This window comes from Protobothrops mucrosquamatus, unplaced genomic scaffold (assembly GCF_001527695.2).
Source record: "Protobothrops mucrosquamatus isolate PMUCROS unplaced genomic scaffold, P.Mucros_1.0 scaffold874, whole genome shotgun sequence".
NCBI classification, from domain to species: Eukaryota; Metazoa; Chordata; class Lepidosauria; order Squamata; family Viperidae; genus Protobothrops; species Protobothrops mucrosquamatus.
This window is the reverse complement of record NW_015387128.1, coordinates 465,168-489,069: the sequence shown is the minus strand read 5'-3', so window position 1 is coordinate 489,069 and position 23,902 is coordinate 465,168. Positions and strand designations below refer to the sequence as shown.

Genomic DNA, 23,902 nt, shown 5'->3' with positions numbered 1-23,902 from the left:
GGAATTGATTGATTGAACTTTTTAGTCCCACCCGGTCTGCTGTTACAGACTGGGTGGGACCACACCCACCCAATGGGCCACACCCACCCAATGGGCCACACCCACCCGGTACCCGATGATGCATAAGTGGGTTTTGAGTTGCAGTTTGGGCACTCGGTCTCTAAAAGGTTCGCCATCACTGGAGTAGAACAATGAATTAGTTACCATCTATGAGAAACTATGCATTTTCAACAGAGTGGCTACTTTTGCAGTAACAAAGGGAAATGTGTGTTGTAGCAATTAGCATATTTTTTTTTAAATTTAAGTTTTTTAAGAGTTTGAGGAAACAACTTCAAATTTGAAACAAACAAAAATATTCTAGACCCAATAACAAATAATGCATAAATATTTTAATCCAATTCATCAATATACTATTGCAAAATGTTATCTCTTTCTGTATCAAAAAAAACAAAGCCAAGTGCAATGAAGTTCTTTGTTGTTTTATGTAATGTATTTCTATATGTAGTAGCATGAATTAGGGCATATTTATAAATGTATATAGTCTTCACTTTAAGCAATGGTGGCAGACCAAGGCAATAATGAAGATATGACTCAGCTGTTACAATGTTGAAAGGATCGTGGCATGTTTTCCTGAAAAATGGCACAGAAGATTCCCTAACCTTTGAAAAAGGACATGCCCACTTCACAGCAGTTCAGAATAGCACTAAAATCTAAAGGAAACAGTATGGTAAGGCTCTTTTTTCCCCCTCTTACCAAGTCTCTCCCTCCTTCCAATGCCAGATGCTGAATTCACTGTGGCTGTTGCAAAAGGGAAAAGAAACTGAGACAACTGAAAGACACTTGTGAAGTCATTTTTATTTATATATGTAGAAAATGGGTGTTTCCTGAACAACTCTTTTGTCCTTCATGCTAAGTTGACAACAAACTAAAAAAAAAAAAAAAAAGGGGGGGGGGAGACCAAATTATTCAGTTCCAAGCAAATAATTGTCTTTGGTTTTATTCTTTTTCCACTATAAAACCACATTTTTGCAAAAGAGTTGTAATGAAGTAGAGGTGGTTATGTTTATTCTCCTCATTCATTTTTGATCTTAGCAGAGCATATTGCATGTTTAGGACAAATTCTTCATAAACCTGAGAATGTTCCCCTCATTTTAAAGAGTATATATTTCAGGAGTTAAACCACATACACACATATACAAGTCAGCTTGATTGTATAGGCAGTTTCTGCTCAAGGCTCAAAAATAAAATACTGAAGATATTAACTACTGGCCTTTGCTGGCCAGTACTTGAGTTGGACAGCTTTCTACTCTTTCGTTTTCCTGGATACTGTGCCCACAGTTTTTCTCCACATACCTATTTCAACTCATGCCTTCAATTATTCTTTCCTATGCTTCATTATAGACTCTGAACTTGCTTAGCAAATAAGCCAGATAAATTAAGTACATTTAAATCCCAAGTGCTCCTATGGAAATCAGTGTGAATGCCAGAATCTAACCAGACTGAGTCCCAAACTTTTATAAATTTTTAAACAGAATCAAATGGGAATTATTTAAGTAAAACATATTCCAACTAAAGAATTGATATGTGGGATTACAAAATCTGCTTGCACTAGATCTGTTATATCTGCCCATGTATTTATAGTAAATTGAATAAATGCTAACTTGGTTTTGTAAGCCAGCAATGGAAGATATGCATGCAGATAAAAACCTCTCCTTTTGCAGCTGTGGCAGATGAAAACAATTATTACATACATGCAAGTCCAAATGTTATTGCTGGCCGTAGAAGATCAAAACACACGGCAGGAACATTTGGATTAGAAGTTCTGAAGATTGTGGTACATATAAGCAGGATCACTTGATCTCTCAACCTTTCTACATTTTTTTGTGTCCATGACGACAAGATTCTCTCCAAGGCTGTGTGATCACCCTAATGTATATGTACTTTTAATAGTTGGGGGGGAATGTAAATATGTTCCTTGTCTTCTAAATTCAAATACCAGAAATATACAAAAATTCTGCCCACAATTTGAAACATTTGGAAAGGGAAATGTATACATGACTTCTTGTTGGTTTTTCCTTTAAAATTAGGCAATGGTAATTTTATTTTTAAGATTCATATAACGTTCTTTCCATTGCTTAAAATATTATCTACTCTAGATTAGAAATTATGGATTTCCAATACTCCACTGCATTCCCTGAACAAAGAATATTCTGGCAGCTCTAAATACTCTGACAAGAATAAATACCATTTTTCTTTTCTAAATATCAGATTATAAAACTATTCAATACATTTTGAAATAGTAACTCATGCAAATACCATATTGGGTCAGCTTTGTTATTACAAATACTGCAGTGGCTTAGTGCCATATTAGATTCCTTTTCATAAAAAAAAAATGTTTATACCCCTAGAGCTGACAAACAGCTTTGGAGAAAATAATCTGTACAACCAAATCTCTACGATCCTGTTTTTCCAATTTACACATACAGAAATTGAGCGCACACATCTCCTATTCCTTTGTTGTGAGTTTGCAATCTACACTTGAACCAAAGATGCTTATTTTTTTAGTTTTGAAAACACAATTGAAACAGCAAAAATAATCCTTTGGCCCCAATCTTTGTCTCTGACTCCTCTCTCTGCTACCTTCTACAACTTTCATTTTCTGGAAATGCAAAACATTCTTCCTCATGCTTTAATAATACTAAGATAAGACATTTATATAGTATAAATATAGTTAAAGATATAACTATTTTTCTTTCATATTCTTCTATTTATCAATCTGCTGAATATCAATTATTGCTTTGGTAAAAAATACTTAACATTTTCAAACCTCCGATTACCTTCCTAACTCAGTGTGATTGTTCCTTATTGATTTTATTATATATTCCCTCTTTCGGTATCTAATACTTGTTGCCTATTAAGCACAAATGATAATACAAATACACATTGAGGCCAAACTCATAACTGCAAGCATACAAGCCACTAGAATTAAGAATTCTGGTTTGGCATTTCTTTCTATCTCTTCTAACCTATCTATAGAATGTGCAGCAATATTAATGGAATTGTATGAAGCATACTGATTATGAAAAAAACAACAACAACCGAGATGGCAAGTTTGCAACAACACCCAAGATCACATACAAGAAAAACATAAACCATCTGCCATCTCTCCATACTTTCCAAAGTATTAGTAAAAACAACACATTGCATTTATGGCTAAATATATGGATTGTACATTCACATTTGCAAATTAACAGCCTCTTTAAAAAGAAACAGTTATGTAGACTCCAAGAACCTCTCCAGATTCTTTAAAAATAGCAAAAAAACAAAAAACAAAAAAAAACCCTTGCTATGTTATACCTAGGATATAACAGAATAATAGGCCCCTTAGAAATGCCACTTATGTGTTGTAAAACCCAAGATCAAAGAAAATTGAAACTGTTCATATCCAGAAGTGCCATCTTGTGGTCAAAAGGTATATAATCCAGATTCTTCCTATTCCAAACACACGTGAAGCAGACTTCGTGAAGGATCATATTTTATTCTACTCACTTGGAAATATATTCACTTGGATGATCACTGCTGCAGTTGCTTATAACTAGCGATGGTGACAGCTCCACGACTATTGTCTGCTTCTTCAGTTTCTTCAGAGAGGACAGCAGGTGTATGTCTTATTACAATTCTTCGTTGTGTTTGTGCATGTATGCATGTAATATATAGGAACTGATCCTGCTCTAATATGCATTGCAGAGACTCGTATGTTTGTAATAAATACCACATTAAAATGCTTTAGCTTTTTTAAAAAATTAAAACTTTTCCCCCCCTCTTATTTGGTTTCCTGGTCTCTGCAATAAAAAAAAAGTTCTGAGGTTTTGCCAAAAAAGTCTATTCATTTTCTTCCCGGTTAGCATATATACCAGCTTCCCACCGCAGTGCTAGCGCACTCTTCCGACGATTAACTCTAGTAGCCTCAAGGACCTGGGGAGGGAAAGGAAGAAAACATCATTTATTTTGTTGTCTTTGTCCCGTTATAGACAAACTACAAAGACAGCCAATGAAAATTTATATGCAACTCAAATGTTTCCAATGGCATACCTCACCACCTTTCGTGTTTTTTCACTCATTGAGAAAAAAATATATATCAGCATAGCTGCAGCCAAAATCAAATCAAATGCTTAACTGAAAAGTGATTGCAAAACATCCAGCTGTGATGCTTAAGTTTAAGCACATCGATGAAAACACCACCACATGCAGAGAAAACACAAAGATAGCTGGTGAAGCATAAAAAAGACATGTGGCAGTACAGTTGCTATGGCCTTTTCAATAGAAAACTACACCCAAACATCTAACCAGTGATAAGGACTTTTTCCTTTATTTTCTTCTCTCTGAGCTATTCATCCCAAGTCTCCTGTGCTTATGTAAATCATTTTGCAAAAAATTGCAATAATCACATTCAATAGCTGCAGAGAAAAACTGAGTTAACTATGATACCTGTGTGCACTTTAGATGAGAGATGGAAATTTCCTAGTGCTGTTAATCCCCACCTTTCTGCTGTATATCTAAAGCAGAATTGTAGCTGAAATATTACACAAGTGTCTTGGGTTGTTAGTATATACTTTTGTCAGGTATATCTTATAACACTCAGAATTTCCATTTCCATGGGACTGACATGGATAGGATCAAGTGTGACCACGTCAGGAAGGCTGCTATTTAAAAAAAATTCCAAGAGAGGTTTAAACAGAATTGATTATTGAAAAAAATTCCAAAGAACTTGTTAAATTAATCACAGGAACTAGTTAGATCCTCCAAAATGTTTGTGTGGGTTTAAGATACAGTTGAAAAGTTGTGATAGGTTGGTGGTACAAAATGACTTGCATCTCCCAAGGACTGATAAAATATGTTTCACCAAAGTAAGGCAAGCTTGTTCAGATTTAAACTAAATCCTATGTAGAAATCAGAGACAAAAACATTTCAGACAGGTTAAATATATTCATAGCTACCTGAAAATCCAAGGAAATAACTTAAGTTGCATTGTTGAGTGCACTTGGGGGGGGGGGGGTAAAATAAGTAGAAAAATAACAACATTGCTGCTAATATCTCACACTGAATTCCCAATTAAGGAGGAGAAGTAGTAGAAGTGTTGTATAGATGTATGATAGAAGTGAGTGAGTGAAGCAGAATATTTTGATCATGAATTCCTGGTGAGGAAATTCACTTCCAGGTATATGCTCTCAGTCCTGTCAGTTCAAAAAGTACTGTAACTATGGGGTCCTTGGGGCTCTCTGAGCTTGGTGGTTTTCTTGCAGATGGCACTGATGAAGTTACCTAGTTTGGTAATGAAACGTCTACAAGAAAACCACCAAGCTCAGAGAACCCCAAGGATCCCACAGTTCAACCCCGAGCTACAAATATTCTCTTCGATCAGCACCGTGACTGCACTGCATTTTTCCTATATATTTTTTCTTCAAGAAAAACAAAGCAGGAGGAAAAGAGTGACAAAACTCTTAAAATTTAGGCAAGATGGTTCTGCAGTAACATTTTTTTTTTCTGGGAAGGCCTCTAGAGTTATGGAACGATAAAGAGAGTGAGCTGGTTACATGAATTCATGGAGAAGTTTTGTCCAGTTCCTCAACCCTGTGCCTTAAACAATGTGAGGATTACAACACTGACCAACTTTGTAATATTGCTGGTACGACAGCAAATCTTGGAACAAACTAAAGCAATATCAGCATTGCTAAGCACTTTTACGTAGACACACATTTGATTGGTCTACACACAACCTCTTTTGCCCTTCTTTAAATTTATTGGGGCGTTTCTTACTCTTTTATCTTTGATACTCTCTTTACACACAATCAAACAGAGAAACAGTGGGATGAGGATGTCAGCTTATGAGCTCCCAAGTAAAAATATACATAAATGAAAGAGTGCAGTCATTATTTCCTAACCTAGCCCAACCCAGGAAATCTACGTTGTTGTGATGAGGGAGAGTACACTAAATATACTATTTTATGCTCTCAGAGAAAAGTTGACCTGTAAGCCTAATTTATTAACCTGAGATAAAATGGGTTGCTCTTTGGGGGGAGGTGTGTGTGGTGGATTTCCAATCCCCCCCAATAAAATGTCTTTTATAGTAGTTATATAGCAAAGTTTAACGAGATCTCAGGCTGTACTTCTGTGCCCCATTTGCAGGCAGTAAACCCAACCTATGGGGGTTTTTTTGGAGTAGACATGTACAGTCTAAACTACCTTATACAGGTGTTCAGTTAGTATGGCAGAACCACTGTTTCCTATGCTATACCCTCTTAACCTATCATGTCTCCAATCTTCTCTGAACCAGGAGCTTTTGCTAGACCTTGAAGCAAAAAAGCACATAGAACTGTGATCAAGAACATTGTTGGCAAAACTCTTTGTTGCAATCAACTCTCATAGAAAATCAGTATCCATCTCTATGATCTATCCATCTTCTTAGAGATGCCATCCCATATCACAGAGACAATGAATCAACACGTATATTGATAATGATCCTACCTGCTGTTCAAGACCTCTATGTTTACTCCTATCTGCACACTCAGAATTATGTCCTCTTTCACAAAGTGCAATGCTTGCTGGCTCCCTTGGTGTTTGTTTGTTTGTTTTTTTAAAAAAATCATGAAATGTTGTCTATACTTTTCTAAACTTGGGCTTCCTTCTAATTTTCCTCTATCCTCTAAGCCACAAAGTCACATTCAGGTATTTATTTGGCAAAAAAGCACGCAGGATCCTGGGACGCTGAGGACATTTAATATGAAAACATAAGATTTTTGTTGAAATCAGTTGCCAGGGAAGAAAGAAAATGCTATAGTGTGCCTAATTAAGATAATGAATCAATAATGTGAAATTTCAGTTGTAGAATAAAATTGGCTTTCAGATGTATTGGGATTGAAATCCCTGAATCCCAGTTAGCCACATTGGTTGGAGATTCAGGAAATTGCTGTTCTAACACACCCAGAATGATAAATTAGGGAGGTGCCCTTTGTTAGCATGACACCTACCGCAGGACTGAAGCCAGGTTTCAGCGCTGTTGCCAAGAAGCATAACTCTTTGATAACATTGTTGGGAATTATGGGCTGATCACAGGGAAGACATCCATGTTACAAAACCAGTCTGAAACTACGGGTGTAGTTTAAGTACCTGGTTCAAGTCTGGAAATATATATAGAATCCTCTCTTTTTGTGCTCCCTTAAGAAGGAACCCTAAAATGGCAGCTAGATAGGATTTCTCATGGAAGATTTGGGAAAGGACTGATTTTGATTCTTTCAAATTCCATTTGTATGGTTGGAATATAGGTTCAAGAGATTTAATCTTACTTATTTGGTCAGCATACAGATCACAGCAATTATGAATTTAGGTAATTTGCAAAGTATAGATAATAAAGTTAAAACAACACCAAAGACAAAGCAACCAGATAACAATACAATGGCTGTAAGATGTCAGAGAAACCACAAAAAACCTGTTAGATTTTAGGGGAATGCTGTTCCTGGACAGCAATGGAAAAGGCCCATCTCTGAAGTCCCATCAGATGGCACCATTTTACAGGCTGGACCTGAAGCATACCAGCCCTGCCCAAACTTACCAGGTGGGCAGAAGCAACTGGAGAAAAAAAATCATGTGGCTATCCAAGGTGTAAGTCTATGGATTTAGCAGGAACTCCCAAAAGCAGTGTGGGGTGTCATCCAACTGATAGTCTAGGTGTGGGGAAATCATGGGAAAAAATGATGGCTTCTAATTTCAAATATTGCTCCAACAAATAGCAGCGGGAAGCAAACTATAGCAGCATGCAAAAACTGAGAAACTCTCAAAAGTCTCATGCAAAAGAAGAAGAAAATAAATAAGCAAAGTGCTTAAAAGGGCAAACATTTGAAAAGTACCTCAGAAGTAACCTTGTTAGACAGTAATTTATAGTTGTACTAGCAGAAAGAGAAAAGACTCTCATTAGTGCGCAAAAAGAACAGAGAAAGAGAATGATGCTTATAATGAATTGAAAATGGGTATCTGTCTCTGAATTTCTCATTAAGGCCGTTTTATCTGTTAAAAAAACCTGCTAAGCATAATAGGCAATTTAAGAACACCAGCATAAGCTGCATGTTACTTGCAACCGTATCTACTTATCTATATAATTCTTTTATTACAAACTAAGGATTTCCCAAATCTTACGACCTAAAGACTTTACTTTCTCTTAGATAACCAAAATCCTTCCCTTTAAGAAATGGAGATCTTTGAAATGGACAGTACTTTCCCAATAAAAAACTGATTACTTACCTCTAATTAAAGACCATTGAAGTGGTCTTCTGTGAAATTATACATGAGTTTTGTGCCTGCCCAGAGCCCCATTTAGAATTTTTCTACACGACAAATTTTGGCTCTCTCCATGAATCACATATGATTAGCACATGTGATCACTGCCCAAGTCCCTCTCCAAGGGAGATGAGCTGTTAAGGAATATGAAATATATATATATATGTTTTCTGAGGTTTTCGTGGGTGTTTGTATGTAGGTCTTTAGTTATTCGGGTTTTCTCCCGCGTAGAATTAAAAGTACCTTGGCGACGTTTCGACGAAGTCACATTCGTCATCTTCAGGCTGGTGTCTTCAGCTTCGTGCTCCTAAGAGTGGTAGGAGCACGAAGCTGAAGACACCAGCCTGAAGATGACGAATGTGACTTCGTCGAAACGTCGCCTATCGTTTAGGTGCTGTTTAAATTTGTGATGATGCTGAATGAGGGGGACTTATGACAAGTCGTTCTGGCCTCACAGCATCCACACGATCATGAGGTCATGATCTTGGCATCCATCTCATGATTATGACATTGCAGCAAGCCACAGTCAGGCAACTGCAATTTCTGACATTCCCTACTGGCTTCCCACAAGCAAAGTCAATGGGAAAGATGGCAGGAAGTTGGAAGTCACAGTCATGGCTATTGCTTAATGACCTGTGTGGTCCTCGCTTAATGACAGCAATTGGGACTGCCAGAATTGCCTTCACTAAGTGATACATCATGCTTTATGACCATCACTTAGAGATGACAATTCTAGTCCCAATTGCTGTCATAACCTGAGGGCTACTTGTATAGCAAAGTTTTGAGAAGTAGCTTGATGTCATGAAAAACCAAATATCAAGTTGTGTGAATTCAGAAATGGCCACCAGAAAAATTAGAGTGTAACTAATTTCCCCTTTGCCCTGGTTGCTGTGATTTATACGTATTGATGAGTTCCTTGCTTATTCCGTATAGAAGAGATTGGTGTTTGTGGATTGACAGGAGAGAGGATCGTTCTTCCTCCAGTCATAATCTCAAAATGGAGGAGTAGATCCATAATCTCAGCTGTCATTCAGCAAAGAATGATGGGAAAGCAAGCTCTTGGGGGTGACCTATCATGGATTTTGCTTCTAAGGTAAAATCTTCAGCAGGAGTCAAGGGACACTTAATGGTTTAGCTCAGAGAGGCTATAAAGGTATCAATGTGTAATGGTCTAATAATAGAGGAAAAGAACCCATGATGGCAGGGGTTTTTCAGAAGGCTTTAAGCTACTTATTAGATCATTCCCCTTGTACCAATGATAACAGGATACTCTAAGGATTATCAGTAGGAGATGAGGATTCTGAATAGAGTTAGACAATATAATGTCTGGGTCCAGAGGGTTTCTAAACATGGTAGGAGCCTTAGTTAAACAAAGGAACATAAATAGAGGAGCTGTAGTAGCCTTAGAATTAGCTTCCTCAGGACTCATTTCATCCTCATTTACAAATGAGTGATTACAAAAAGCCTGGCAGTAGGAGCATGGCAGTGTGAGACTCTCTCTGTTGCTCATGCCCTGGTTACCTCCCAAATGGGCTACTGTAACACGCTCCACCTGGGCCTGTCCTTGAAGAGCACTCAGAAGCTACAGCTGGTGGAAAATGTGGCCGTGCGAGCAGCACATGTTACATCTCTGCTCTGCATGCTGCACTGGGTATCAGCCTGCTTCAAAGTGCAATTCAAGATATTTGTAATGAACTACAAAGTCCAACATGGCATATGGACCTGGGATACTTGAGAACCTCCTCTCCTCAGCTACATCTACTCATCTAATCAGATTCAGAAGGCAAGGCATGATACCGGCCCTGGCTAGTGAGGAAGGTCATCTGACAAGATCCAGGAAGAGAACCTTTTGTGAGGGGATTCCTTCCCTTGGGAACTTTATTCCCCTGGAACTTAGATAGACATTGACCCTCCAATCTTTAGGAAAAGCTAAATTGATTGCATTAGAATTAGGCATTTTTCCCTCAAAAAGCTGTGAGGGGGAAAAAAAACCTCATTTCCTGATATATTTCCCACCACTGCTAGCTTGGTAACTCTGCAATTTCTGATTGTACTACATTTTTCCACAGCCTTGATCTCAGTGGAAGAAATGCTAGCTCACAAGAGAGGCCAAAGTTTTCACAATGCAGCTCAATAAATTTACATCTCCCCAGTATCCTACCCCAATCCATGGGGAACAAAACTCATTTTGGAGTCGATGTTTCTACAAGCATGGCCTTCCACCTCTTCCTCTTCACTGCTTTTCCCCACCAATGTCTCCCTCACCATTGGTAGAGTGGCTATGGAAAGGATATTCGGTTTGCCCCTGGTATTCTGCGCCTAGCAATCTGGGCAGTCTCATATGTAAACCCACTTCTTGTGTGCCCTTTAAAAGGAATTGATTTTTTTTCTTCTTCTTCAATTTTCCTCACTCTAGTCTGTTCAGCTTATTGCCTTGTGCACCAAATTCTTGGAGGGCAACTTATAAAAGTCTAAGGGTTTTTTTCCCTCCTTAAGTCTGTATGTGGAAGAAATGGCAAGGGAGAAATGGAATATGCTTACACTGTTCTCATCCATCCTCTCCCGCCTTTTGGTTTTGTGACTTTCATAGTCTTCCATAAGCGTCTGCATCAGGTTCTTGGCTCTTTGGGATCCTCCAGTGTCATCTGATGCGGAGCTGGGATGCGAGGGGGGACCTTCACCAGTTGGAGATGGAGGTGGTTTGATCTTCTCTATTTTACCTGTAAAGACCCAATCAGAATTTCCTTCTCTAGGCAACAGATTCGAAAAAGAGAGCCTGAAAACATACACCCAACTGCCAAACCAGAGGAGCATTTAAGAAGGTTAAGCTGCAGAGGTTATTACAGATGAGAAAGCTTGACGCATCTTAAAAAGGATTGAGTTTAAAAAAAATTGCCTACCGATTTTCAAGCGGGGGCCAGTAACTATAACAACTAAAAGAAGGATGCACATATGCGTATGTATGTATGTGTATACAAGTGAACTACTGGGCATCGGCAGCCATGCTTTTAGACCTGACTACAGATAGTCCTTGACTTATAATCACTTGTTTAGCGATCAACAGCACTGAAAAAAAAAGTGATTTTTACAACCAATTCTTACACTTACAACTATTGCATGATGAAAATTCTGGCACTTGATGATCAGGCACGTATTTAGGACAGTTGCAGCATCCTGGAGTCATGTGATCACCATTTGCAACCTTCCCATCTGGCTTCCGATCAACAAAACCAATGGGAAAAGCCAGATTCACTTAACGACTGTGTGAGTCACTTTACAACTGCGGTTATTTGCTTAACAACCATGGCAAAAAGGGCATAAACTCCTATAACAACTGCCTGGCTCAACAATAGATAATGCTGGTCCCAATTGTGGTCTTCCTGTACAGTACAGGTTCAGGGCTACATTTCTGTTTTCCTTTGAGATGCTTCACTGCTTCCTGGTTTTAGTAGACTAAAAGCAAAAGAGCGGAAGGCACGCGAGAAGAAGTCGCTCTATAGTTTGTTACTCTCTCATACATACTGATTTTTCAAATGCTATGGATAAGACTGCCCATACTATATTAACCATGTCCTCTGAGAAACGCCAGTGAAGGTAAGGTTTCTCAAATTACTATTTGATGCATGTCATATATAGTCAAACCTGGACAGCATTTGGGTGAAAGACCATCAACAAATTTCAAGGCTATAGGCTAGACTGGTTTAAAAAAAAAAAACCAGTAAAAGGCAAAGGCAGACCACTTGTACAATGTTGCTAAGAAAACTGACGTGGATATGTCCATACAACCAGCAGTTACTTTTAATTCTGTAGAAACAGTGGCAGTTCAAGGCATTAACAGTAGGAGTAAATTCAAAAGCTCATCAGCCAAAACAATTACCTATACAAAGAAAAAGTGAACAATTTTTCCGGCTAAATCCTAAACTCCAGCAATAGGTTCATCTAAATGCACTTTCTTGCTATCTTATCTAATGTGCTCTTGAAGTGATGGTACATAAAGGCTTCCCTCAAATGGAGGCTCCCTTAAAAGGAAGATAGTTTCATACAGAACAAAGTCATTTGTTAAAAGAGTTTAATCCAACAGTCACAACCAGCACTTTGATTTATGCCTCCAAATAGTAGCCAATGAAACTATTGTAACTAAGGAGTCTTATTTTTCATATAAATGGTTCCAGGCAATAATAATAATAATAGCATTTAGACTTATATACCGCTCCACAGCACCTTACAATCCTCTCTAAGTGGTTTACAGAGTCAGCATATTGCCCCCAACAATCTGGGTCATTTTAGCCACCTTAGAAGGATGGAAGGAGGCTGAGTCAACCTTGAGCCAGTCAGGATCGAACTCCAGACTGTGGGCAGAGTTAGCCTGCAATACTGCATTCTAACCACTGCACCACCACTGCTGTTACCTGAATTAATATTTGGATCAAGGAATCAGAATGCCCTTACTAGGCATAGAGTGCTCCAGTAAGCCAGAACTAAATACCCGTATCTACACATTCCAGTAAACTGGATGTCAGAGGTCCTTGCCGCACCCTTGGCTCCAACGAGAAACAAGCCGTTGAGTTCACAGGTGGTCGGTTTATTCACAGTACTCTCTGGCATGCAGTATTCAAACAAACAGCAAACAAATAGACACCTCCCGGCCGGCCCCACCTACCACCCAACTACCCAGCATCCGGCGTGGGCACCGGTATGGCAGCAAGGCAAGGAAGCGAGACAGGATTTCTGCTCTCCATCATTTCTCCACACCGATCGCGGCTGCGTTCTGCAGGGTCCCCCTTCCAGCATACAGGTACGAGGGAGGGAAAGGGCTGTCGCTGCCATCTCTACTGCTGGTCCCATCTGCTACCTCTGGACGCCTCCATCCGACGATCTTGTCCCCCCTCCCCCTCCCATTAGTGGCAAGCCCACAGGGGGTTGACACTGGAATCTGATCCACAATGCATCTGATTTCTTCATATGATACCAGCACCACAGAATGTGTCTTGAAATTACATTATTTCAAGGCTCAAATATATTTCCTTGTTTGATTAAACTGTCAAACATAAAAAAAATCACCCCAACATATATTTAAAATAATAATGGTTTGGCTAATGTTTAATTCTGAAATACTGGAGGAAAGAAATGTTCTCCATTCCTATTTTTCTAAATGATGATTTCTTTAATTATCATGAACAGGGAAACACTAACTATATTTTTATATTCCAAAAAAAGCAGCTATGGACATAAACTGCTTTGTGTTAAATCCATTAAAATGATGTCGTTTCTGTGCGTGCAGTATGCAAAAAACTGGACATTTCAGTCAAGGAACCAAAATTACTGTTACCACTAGAGGTCAGAAATATAGCAGAAGCTCTACTTAGAATAAGTAGGCAATTTATTCTGAAAACAAAAAAATTACTGACATGCCTTTAGCTAACTTACTGCTTTTCTGATCCAAAGAGAGAAGTTACATTATCATGATATAAAGTTTCACACTCTATGGATGAAAGTTACTAAACGTGATTAAAACTGAGAACTGGTCCTGATTTGTACAGCAAAAACTAACCAGGAATCTGGTAGCACATATTGTGAACAACAATTATGGCCATAGTTCTCTGGCTTCTATACAGAATGAACAGATTTTACATGAAAGAATTAATAGACATTTGGAATCAGACACAGGACCAAACGGCTCACTGCAGTTGTTGTTTATTCAGTGTACACTGGAGGAATTTCCCTTCAGAAAATAGTGGGAAGAATTCCTACAGACAGAAGAATGTACTCATATTTATTCATTCTAGGAAAGGAGGAGAAAAGGATAATCATACCTAGGCATAGGTAATAGATGATGTAAGCATGAACATTCAAAATTAGCAGGCGTCAAGTTATCCTCCTGCCCATCTCCTGTTACTATCCTCAAGAAAGAGTTATTGTGTTAATAAAGAGAAACATATTGGCTGCATTGCCATAGCAGTTTTGATAAGATGTACTAAGAAAGAAGAATGTCAAGGTTGCCCCGTGCATTCCTTCTATGTTTCTATCTTGCCAACACATGGTTCCACTCCTCCAACAACTTGTTTTCCTTACAAATCTTCTCCCTTTTGACCTCTTGGAGGACTGTGTGTGTGTGTGTGTGTGTGTGTGTGTGTGTGTGTGTGTGTGTGTGTGAAAGGATAGGATTTGGCCTTACACTCTTCTGGAAACAATTACTGAAAAGACCTAATGATAGCCAGAAGAGCTAGGCAATCTAGAGCTAGATTTGGCAACCAACTCATCCCACGTAGCCACAAGGTAAGCCAATTTCATAGATTACAGTACGGAGGCTTGTTCTGTAGCTCATTTTGTCAGATGCCTTACATCTTGCACAGTGTAGTGGATTTACTTTCAAGGAATTGTCAGTTGGGTTAGAGCAATACAAACCAGGAAATTCCTCACAGCCATGGGCTATTCTGAATAGCATAAAGTCAATGGCCAGCCTGTTTTGCAAGATTGCTGTTCTTAGCTATTCCTGCTTCTCGTTAAGGAGAAAGTTTGATACTACTTTGACTCAAAACAAGGTCAGAACATTTCACTCACTTAGGATACTCTACGACAGGGGTGTCAAACTGCAGGCCCACGGGCCGGATGCGTCATAGCGAAACCGCACCCACCCCATTGCCAGCAATGGAAAAAAATTGCGATACGTGGCGACACGTCACGTGACGTTGCGAGTTTGACATCCCTGCTCTACAATGTCCTACAAGACTTTAACAGTATTGTACCATTGGGGGAAACCCTGCTGAATTCACATATATATCAAAAAGTTTCAGGTAATTTCAGATGTCAACAAACACAGTGGGTTTGTAATGCTTTACAATTGTTATGTGACAAGGTACTTTGTATCTGTCTCACATGTAACCTGCATCTGTATAACTAGCCTGTCCTGCTCCAGTTCCCCCATTTAAATCCTATTTCAAACTTTAGCTACTTGATGCATCTGACAATATGAGCTACAGTTCTTTTAAAGCTTATGCCTTTTAATACAATTAGTCAGAGAAGGTGATACTTTCTGATTTTTGCTACCACAGACTCACATTGATTTGTTTGGGGAAGTGGCTTGTCGACTGGAAGATTGGCAGCTCAAGCACCGTGTGATGGGATGAGTTCCCATTCTTGCCAAAGCTCCTGGCAATCTAGCAGAATGAAAGCATGCGAATGCAAGTAGATAAATAGGAACCACTTCAGTGGGAAGATAACATCGTTCAATGCACCTCTGAGTGCAGTCATGCCGGCCACATGATCATAGAAGTGTCTTCAGATAACACTGGTTTCTTCGGCTAGGAAACAGAGATGAGCACTGCCCCTAGAGTCAGATATGATTGGATAGAGCAGTGATGGCGAACCTTTTAGACATGGAGTGCCCCAAAACTGGCCCCGCCCTGCTCCACCCCCTGCCCCGCCCCCACCCTGCCTGCCCTTACGGCCACTCACCACCTCCAGGGCCCGCCGCAGATCGCCCAGGCAGCCCAGCAGCGCCATGGTGGCCACGCCCTCTGCCCACGCCCCGCAGCATCAACTGTGCGCGATGGGGCGTGAGGGCAGAGTCTTGTCTAAGCTGCCTGGCTGCCATGTCCTTGACTGCACTGCTCCACGTGGGCCACGCTTGGGGGCAACCCTTTCCAGGAGGGCTGCTAGTGAGGAGGGTGTCACGGGGGGAGGCAAGGCTGGGTCAACGGCACGTGTGCCCACAGAGAGGACTCCGAGTGCCGCCTCTGGCACCCGTGCCATAGGTTCGCCACCACTGGGATAGAGGAAACTTTTGCCTTTACCTTTTTTTGTGTGTGTTTGAGTCTGGTTTGAATTTTTGAGTCCATATGATATCTTTTTGCAACTGATGGTTATTTTTTGTTACAAGAAGAATACATAGATGCTATCTCTTTTCCTATGCTTGAAATGGAGTAATTGATCCATTTCCCCCCCTCCAATGGAATATACTCAGAGGAAACTAGTACATTTTAAAAAAATCTGAGACATTATATACAATACACAGTCTTGTGCAACCTAACATTGTTCTGATCATAAACCTGCTATCTACTTCAGTTATTTCATGCATGGGTATAGCCAGACCAAGATTAATCAAAATTAAATGCAACTGATTAACTGGGAGCAAGATGTCTTTAGCTCTTTCCCTCTTAAAAGTGCTAATGAGATAAGACTATGTATGTATATGCATACTCGTCATATTGTTTCCTTTTATGGAGAGTGCAAAAAAAAGTAAGAAAGAGTAAGTCACAGAAATTAAGAACAGAAAGAAACAGTGTTCAGCATCTCTTTCTATGTTCTATTCCTAAAAACTTTTTTTATTACGAACATGTCCTTGTATCAATTTATACACTGCCTTTTATTCTTTAAATTTCCATCTCTTACTCTTATTTTTTCATTTAACGTCTTCCTTTTTACTCACTCATTCTTCCATCATATTTTACAATTCAGTTCTCATTCATTTTATGCTCAACCTTCTTAACATACTTCATAATGATTGTTCACTTTTATATTCATCCATATTCATTCAACACCTATTCATCTCTTTTTACCACACACCTTTAAAGTACTTTGTTTCCACTACATTCAACTTCCTTTTATGTTTCTCCTGACATACACATGCTTTCTTCTCATTTCCAAATAAAAATCATTCTTGTGTACAACCATTTTCACTTCTTTTGACAAACAGGGATTTCTCACAAATTATCACATACTAATGCCTTTCTACCAGTATTTGCAGGTCATAACCTTTCTTAGCCTTTTGTCCTTTCTTTAGCAAATCTATTCATGTGATCAGTAACAAATGACTCTGATTTGATGGCACATAGTCAGTTAGTCAATCAGTCAGTCAGCATTCTACTAAACCAGACAAATATGTTTACTACATATAAATATGTTTTTCACTACTTATATATAACTTGCAATTAGTCATTTCACATTGCCTGTTAGAACTACCATGGTCTTTACCAGTACCATCTCTAAAGTTACCTCAAGCATTCTTGATACACCGAGCTTGATTGTTTCCTTGCAGTGCTAGGGACTAGTACTTACAATGTTACTCGTCTGAGTAATGAAACCTATGTAAGAAAACAACCAAGCTCACAGAGGCCACCAAGGAGCCCTCATTTCAACCCTGAATGCAAACATTCTTCTTTATTGATTCTTGATATGTTTATCCATAAATACTTTAAACAATCAAAGGGACAACTGGCATTCTTGTCTTATGTCCTGGTTAACACTGAACCATTTGCTAAGCGTTCCCTGTATTCTCACTGACACTTAAATACTGTGATTTTCCCCCTCATATGTACACATTTCTTAATGACTTGCTGGAGAACAAAAATCTGTTCTGTATCTGTCCTACCAAGTATTAGGCACCTTACACTTCTCAAATGTTGCTCATTGTCACATTTTGTATACTATCAATCAGAGCTGTATGAAACAACTTACCACACAGATTTAAAGTTATTCCCACTTCAGTTTTTGCATTAACGCTTACTTTTTCTCCCTTGCATAGGAAACAATAGCAGCATCTTAATTGGAGGACATAGTTTTCAAATTAGTCATACCATTGTATTAGGAAACCACAACATTTTTAACCCAATTTCGCCAATAACACCATTTATACCTGCAGTGTTACCTATTTTCTACATTCTCATATAATTTATTACTTCCTTTACAACATGTATTTCTTGGACACTAACATACAGTATGTAGCACTCATTTCAAATTTGCTCATGACACAAATTATAATTCTTATTAAAATATCTAAAATACTCCTTCCAGGATTGCCTTGCGTCAAATTCATCAAACATCATTGCATCACTTCATTTTTAATGTGATTCAGTCTACTGGAGATTTCTTGTTTAGTCTTATTTTCACATTTCCCAAACAATTTTTATTTCAATCAAAATCACTCTGTATTGCGTCCTTTAATCTTAACCATTTGTTTTTTTTCTACATTCTTTGCGTTTTCTCTCTCTCTCTATGCATCTAGTACTTCATTTTTCTCTCATTTTCATTTCTTTTACAAAAATAAACCTCTTATCTATGCTTTTCCCTCTCACCCTCCAGCATTTCACCAACCATCCTTTTTCATATTTCTTATTAGCATAACTCTATATGTACTTCTGTGGCACTCCGTAACATGATTCTTTTCACTCTTCCAATTTCCTCTTTCCTTATATCTACTTTATATTCACTCTGTTTGAAAATGATAGTAAAATGTAAAATCTTTTTATACCATTTTATAGACAACTACTATCTTCCTTTGCAAGCATTTTACTATCACTCTAGTTTTTTTCACTTCAACCCTTTTTTCCCCATATCCATTCCTCCCCTCTCCCATTCTTAATACTTCCAAAAAAATAAGTCTGACATACCTTCACAGCTCTCATAATATCCACAATAATTCCAATCTATTGCCATAAATATAGCAACGGTATTTTAAAATTCGTATTGTTTCTTTTGCTAACTGTATGCAAATGAACAGGCATGCTTAAATCACTTATAAAAAAATGTTCTTCTAAGAATTCTCATCCATTCTTGAGTCTGCAAATGGCCTGATAATTTTTGGTACCTCTCATCTCAATCAAATTATAGATTTTGTACATTTTGCCCAGGGTTTCTGCAAGTACAGTGAAAATTCAGTTTTGCCCTAGAGATGTGCATAGTTTTCATACTATTGAAACCAGGCTCTTTAATTTAGGAATCACTCTGCGTACCAATATACTGTTGTCTGTACTATATCAACTAGAAGGTATATGTAGTTACTGAGACACATTAATGACTGGATATAAATCCATGCGTTAGTTACTCCTGAAAGATTAACAGAACCTGTACTCACAGATGGATGAACGGTTAGTTGACAGACATTTGTCCAACATTGGATCACTTAATACCTGAGAGATGCTGTACTTCTTGAAAAGTGGAGGTGATATGGCTTTGATCTTAATTTTTTAAAAAACTACAATGAGTCACCATTAAACGAATTACCGTATTTTTCCGTGTATAAGATGCTATTTTTTCCTGCAAACACCCTGTTCAAAAATCAGGTGCGTCTTATACACAAAAAATAATGGTAACCTCCGCAGCCCAGGGCATGCCTGTGTGGGTTCTTTACATGCCACTGCCATGCCGCCCGGTGCAGGTGTCAAGCCCCTGTGGGCTTGCCACTAACGGGAGGGAGGAGGAGGGAAGATCGTCGGATGGCGGTGTCTGGAGGCAGCGAGGCAGCGGATGGGACCGACAGCATGGATGGCAGCGACAACCCTTTCCCTCCCTCGTACCTGTATGCTGGCCGGGGACCGTGCAGAACGCAGCTACGAGGCCGTCCTGCTCGATAATAGCGGCCGGCCAAACTTCCGGATGTCGGCTCAGCTGTTTGGTGCTCTGCCGAACAGCTGATCGGCGCGGAGAAACGGCGGGGAGTTTAAAACCTGCCTTCATTTCCTTTGCCTTGCTGTCATGCCGGTGCTCATGCCAGTTTGTTTACCAGGGTCGGAAGGCTGCTACTGTGAACTGACTATGCATGCTCATCATGCCGGATGCTGGTTAGGTGGGTAGGGGGTTGGGCCGGTCGGGAGGCGTCTATTTAGAGCGCTGGGAGGCGATTGCTCCCAACGCTGACTTTGTTTGCTGTAAACTTGGAACTCGCATGCCAGAGCATCTTATACAAGGGTGCGTCTTATACACAGAAAAATACGGTAATCACTGTCCTTTAAAAGTAAAATGTACAATCCAGACATCTTTCCAGTATGAGAAGAAATTTAAGATTTAAAAAAAACAACTTATGACTAGCTAATATTTACCCCAAGAATTCCAATAAACAGAAGGATGTTCCAGGTTTTTCACAGGTCGATATTCAATTATAAAAAATGCAAGACTAGGGGACTTATGTCTGACTGAGCAAGTTCTTACAGATGCTAAATCTGCACAAATCTAGATGATCATTATGCGGCAGTAGAGTTTTCTACTAGTTATCTGGATTATTTGAGATCTGATCTGATAGTCCTAGTAAACAAGAACTTATGTTTCTTTGCTCATTACTTTAACATGCTTAACCTGGAGAAGGCACCTTACACCAACATATAAAAAGCACAATGTATAGCAAAAAAGAATTATCTTACATGCCTAGTCCAACCACTGGATGGAGCAAGGCACCTATGAAATATCTGAAATATTTCACCTATGAAAGTGACACAATATCAAATGACATAACAATTGTTTTTGAGATTTAGTCAGTTCTTTATTAAAAGTATTTCTACATCAATTTTCATTTTTTAAATTTTTTTGAAGCACATTTAAGAATTCTAAAATAATTTCAGTGTTTTTCCAGCCAAAGAGCATTTTCAATATTCAATGTAGATTTCTTAAAAAGTTGATTTTTTAAAATTAAGATTAAAAATATATATCCAATATATATTCATCTATGAGCTCATCCTCAAATGAGCAGACCTTTGAATTCTGAAACAAAATACAATGAAAAATGCAGAACCCTTGAAATTTTTGTATGTTTTAATTTTCACAAATTTGGCTTATCTGCAGGTACACATCTTAAAAAGTACTATTGTATATACTTGTAAATAAGCCCATATACAAATAAGCCAAACCAATATTTTGGCACCTAAAATTCTTAGAAATAATTATATCACCTAAAATAAATATACTTCCAAACTATACATTTTTTAAAAAATAGCTCTTGCACAGGTCTATTTATTTGCTCTGTTATGTTTTTTTTTACTATTCTAGGTTTGATTTCAATCCATTATTGATCCCAATTTTAATACGGGTTTTAACTGAAAAGAAGTAGAAACAGAATAAAAATACTAAAAAATAAATAAAAAAATCTTCATTAAAAGGCAAAAGTTTGGGGAGATACACATTTGGAAAAGGCAAATATATGAGGATAGACATCCAAAAAGATATCAAAACTGGAACCTTGTTTACCCAAAGGGCAAGTCATTTCACAAAACATCAAAAAAATTCTGGTGCCTTGATGCAATAGTTATGTAATCCAACAGATCCTAGGAATGACATTAGAATTCTCTATCCAGAAGACTGCAGTGCTAGGAGTACCTAAGATCCTGTGCAGAATCCTCAAACTCCCAGGCCTCTGGTAGAGGACCCACGATTGAGGAATATACTGTATATACCTGAGTTCCCCAACCTTTGGGGCACCGTTTCCGTGGAGAGAGGTTTTTCTGTGGACCAGAGGGGGTGTGGTTTTGTGTACTGCCTGCCACGGCCCGGTATTGGTCCATGGACCGGGGGTTGGGGACCCCTGGTATATACCACAGGGGTGAGAGGAATTTTTTTTATATATAAAAAAACATATATTTATTCAATCTGCATGGTCATCCATCTCGCCAAGTGGCTCTGGGCGGTAAACAAAATTTAAAAAGAACAATTACAATAATAAAAAAATAAAATGCAGAGCAGCTAAGAATAAATCATATATCGTAATTGCTAAAATAACCTAGAAACAGGTCCCTGCACACCCACTTGGGGTCTCAGTTCTGGACGCAGAGCCAGGTCTGTAAGGACCTATGAAATGCCAGCAGGGTCAGATCCATCTCCAGAGGGAAAAGAGGAAATTCATATTTGTGTTACTTTTTTTTTAAATCCAGATTTTTATATTGCTCAATTCAAATGGGATTTGAAACGGCAGCTAACTTTATTTAACAAAATAACCTTGTAGGAATCTGAGCAAGCAAAGTAAAATAGTTTTAAGTTAGGACGGGGGTGAATTGGCTTGTTTTCTGCATATATGATGTTACCTGTGACAAGCTGAATTAATTAAAACCCATTTCTTTGCAAAATCCTTTCCTGCCACTACATGTTTAATTTTCTCGTTTAATTGTCTCCAGTTGACAAACATGTAACATGTTTGTCCCTAAAGACCTTACTTTGATTTCTTTATTCTCTTCCTCCTTTTGGGGCATTTATAAAAGTTAAAATTTATGGGATAAACTTATAAAAAGTTTTATACAATATACTGTACCTGGAACTTCATAATAGGAATAGCCTATGACTATAATATATACCAGTGGTGGCGAACCTATGGCACACGTGCCAGAGGCGGCACTCGGAGCCCTCTCTGTGGGCACATGCACCGTCGCCCCAGCCCCACCTCCCCCCACGGCCCCCTCCTCACCAGCAGCCCCCCTGGAGGAGAGTCGCCCCCGGGCACGGCCTGCATGGAGCAGCACAGCCAAGTACATAGCCGGGCAACAGGGACAAGACTCCACCCTTGCACCCCCATAGCATGCAGATGATGGTGAGGGGTGTGGGCAGAGGGTGTAACTGCCATGGCGCTGCAGGGCTGCCTGGGCGATCTGCGGTGGGCCATGGACATGGTGCATGGCCCTGTGGCGGGTGGGGCAGGGGGCGGGCGGGGGCGGAGCAGGTAGGACGGGAGGCGGAGTGGGGGCAGGGTGCGGGTTTTGGGCACTCAGTCTCTAAAAGGTTCGCCATCACTGATATATACAATATATGGTATGTGTGTCTATAAGTCTACAGACACACATCATACGAATTCTGATGGGCTTCTGCAAAAGTAGTTCAACTATTTGAAATTCCAATTCATATCATTTGCTTTTTAACCTCTATTTAACTTTTAAATGACAAAATCATCTTGGCATATAGGCGGGACTGGGTAGTTGAAAAAATACTGCAGAGAAAAGCAATGGTAAACCACATTCACTCTGTTGCCAAGAAAACCACATGGTTATGTCCACAAAAATCATATGACATTTTGTAAGGAAGGAGTTCAGGGTGTGTACTTCTAATCTGAAGGAATTCTCATTGCCTTCAAGGCCGTAAGGGTCTTGCCTCAAAGAAAGAGAGAGATCACAACGCAGGGACACACAGACATATATCTGAGCAAAATCAAAAGAGAAAGCAGCAAGCAACTGCTTATTCATTAATATGAATAGTGTCAGGATGAGAGAAAGCTGCAGCTGCCATGAAGCATCAGTCATATCCTGTAAGAAACTTCCTAGTGTTCATAGATGATTTGATTTGATTTTGATTTGATTTTATTGGATTTCTACCCCGCCCTTCTCCTTGCGAACTCAGGGCGGCTTACAGCCTGTTAAAAACAAGTAAACAAATACAAAAAACATACCACATTTTAAAATCAATTAAAATAAAATATTGCAATAGGCCAATTAGTATCCTTTAAAACCAATAGAAAAGTAATTAAAAGTAATACTTAGGCCAGTCCTGCCTGCTTAAAAAGCCACGTCTTGAGGGCGCGGCGGAAGGAGGAGAGATCCGGAATCACCCGGATCTCTGGGGGGAGTTCATTCCAAAGGGTGGGGGCTCCCACCGAGAAGGCCCTCCCCAGATAGATGGCTTTATACCTCACTGAAAACTGTGCAAAGACCTGCGCAGAACAAAGCACTGCTCTCTTAATCTCAAACTTTAAGTGGCAAGGATAAGGTGGCTGTGATAGCATGAAGAGTATAATATAAATCTGTGGCCTAAGAGGACAGGGATTGGAAAATTAAAAAAGGGTAATCAAAACGGTCAAGTACTGATGTAAAAATGAGTCTAAAATATC

At 39.1% G+C, this 23,902-nt stretch overlaps 1 protein-coding gene across 2 annotated transcripts in view; it reads right to left on the bottom strand.

The window, feature by feature from the left end:
- Nucleotides 1-3,857: 3,857 nt before the first annotated feature.
- Nucleotides 3,858-23,902, bottom strand: part of LOC107290330 (A-kinase anchor protein 2-like) — a 74,951-nt gene continuing 54,906 nt past the window's right edge. Inside the window, exons 3-4 of one of the 2 annotated variants that reach the window (XM_015819202.1) lie at nucleotides 10,873-11,051; nucleotides 3,858-3,975 (exon numbers count right to left, since the gene is read on the bottom strand). In XM_015819202.1, coding sequence (XP_015674688.1) covers nucleotides 3,883-3,975; nucleotides 10,873-11,051 — 272 coding nt within the window. In that variant the 3' untranslated portion in view covers nucleotides 3,858-3,882. The remainder of the gene's footprint in view (nucleotides 3,976-10,872; nucleotides 11,052-23,902) is intronic. The other variant, XM_015819201.1, reaches the window with a different exon arrangement.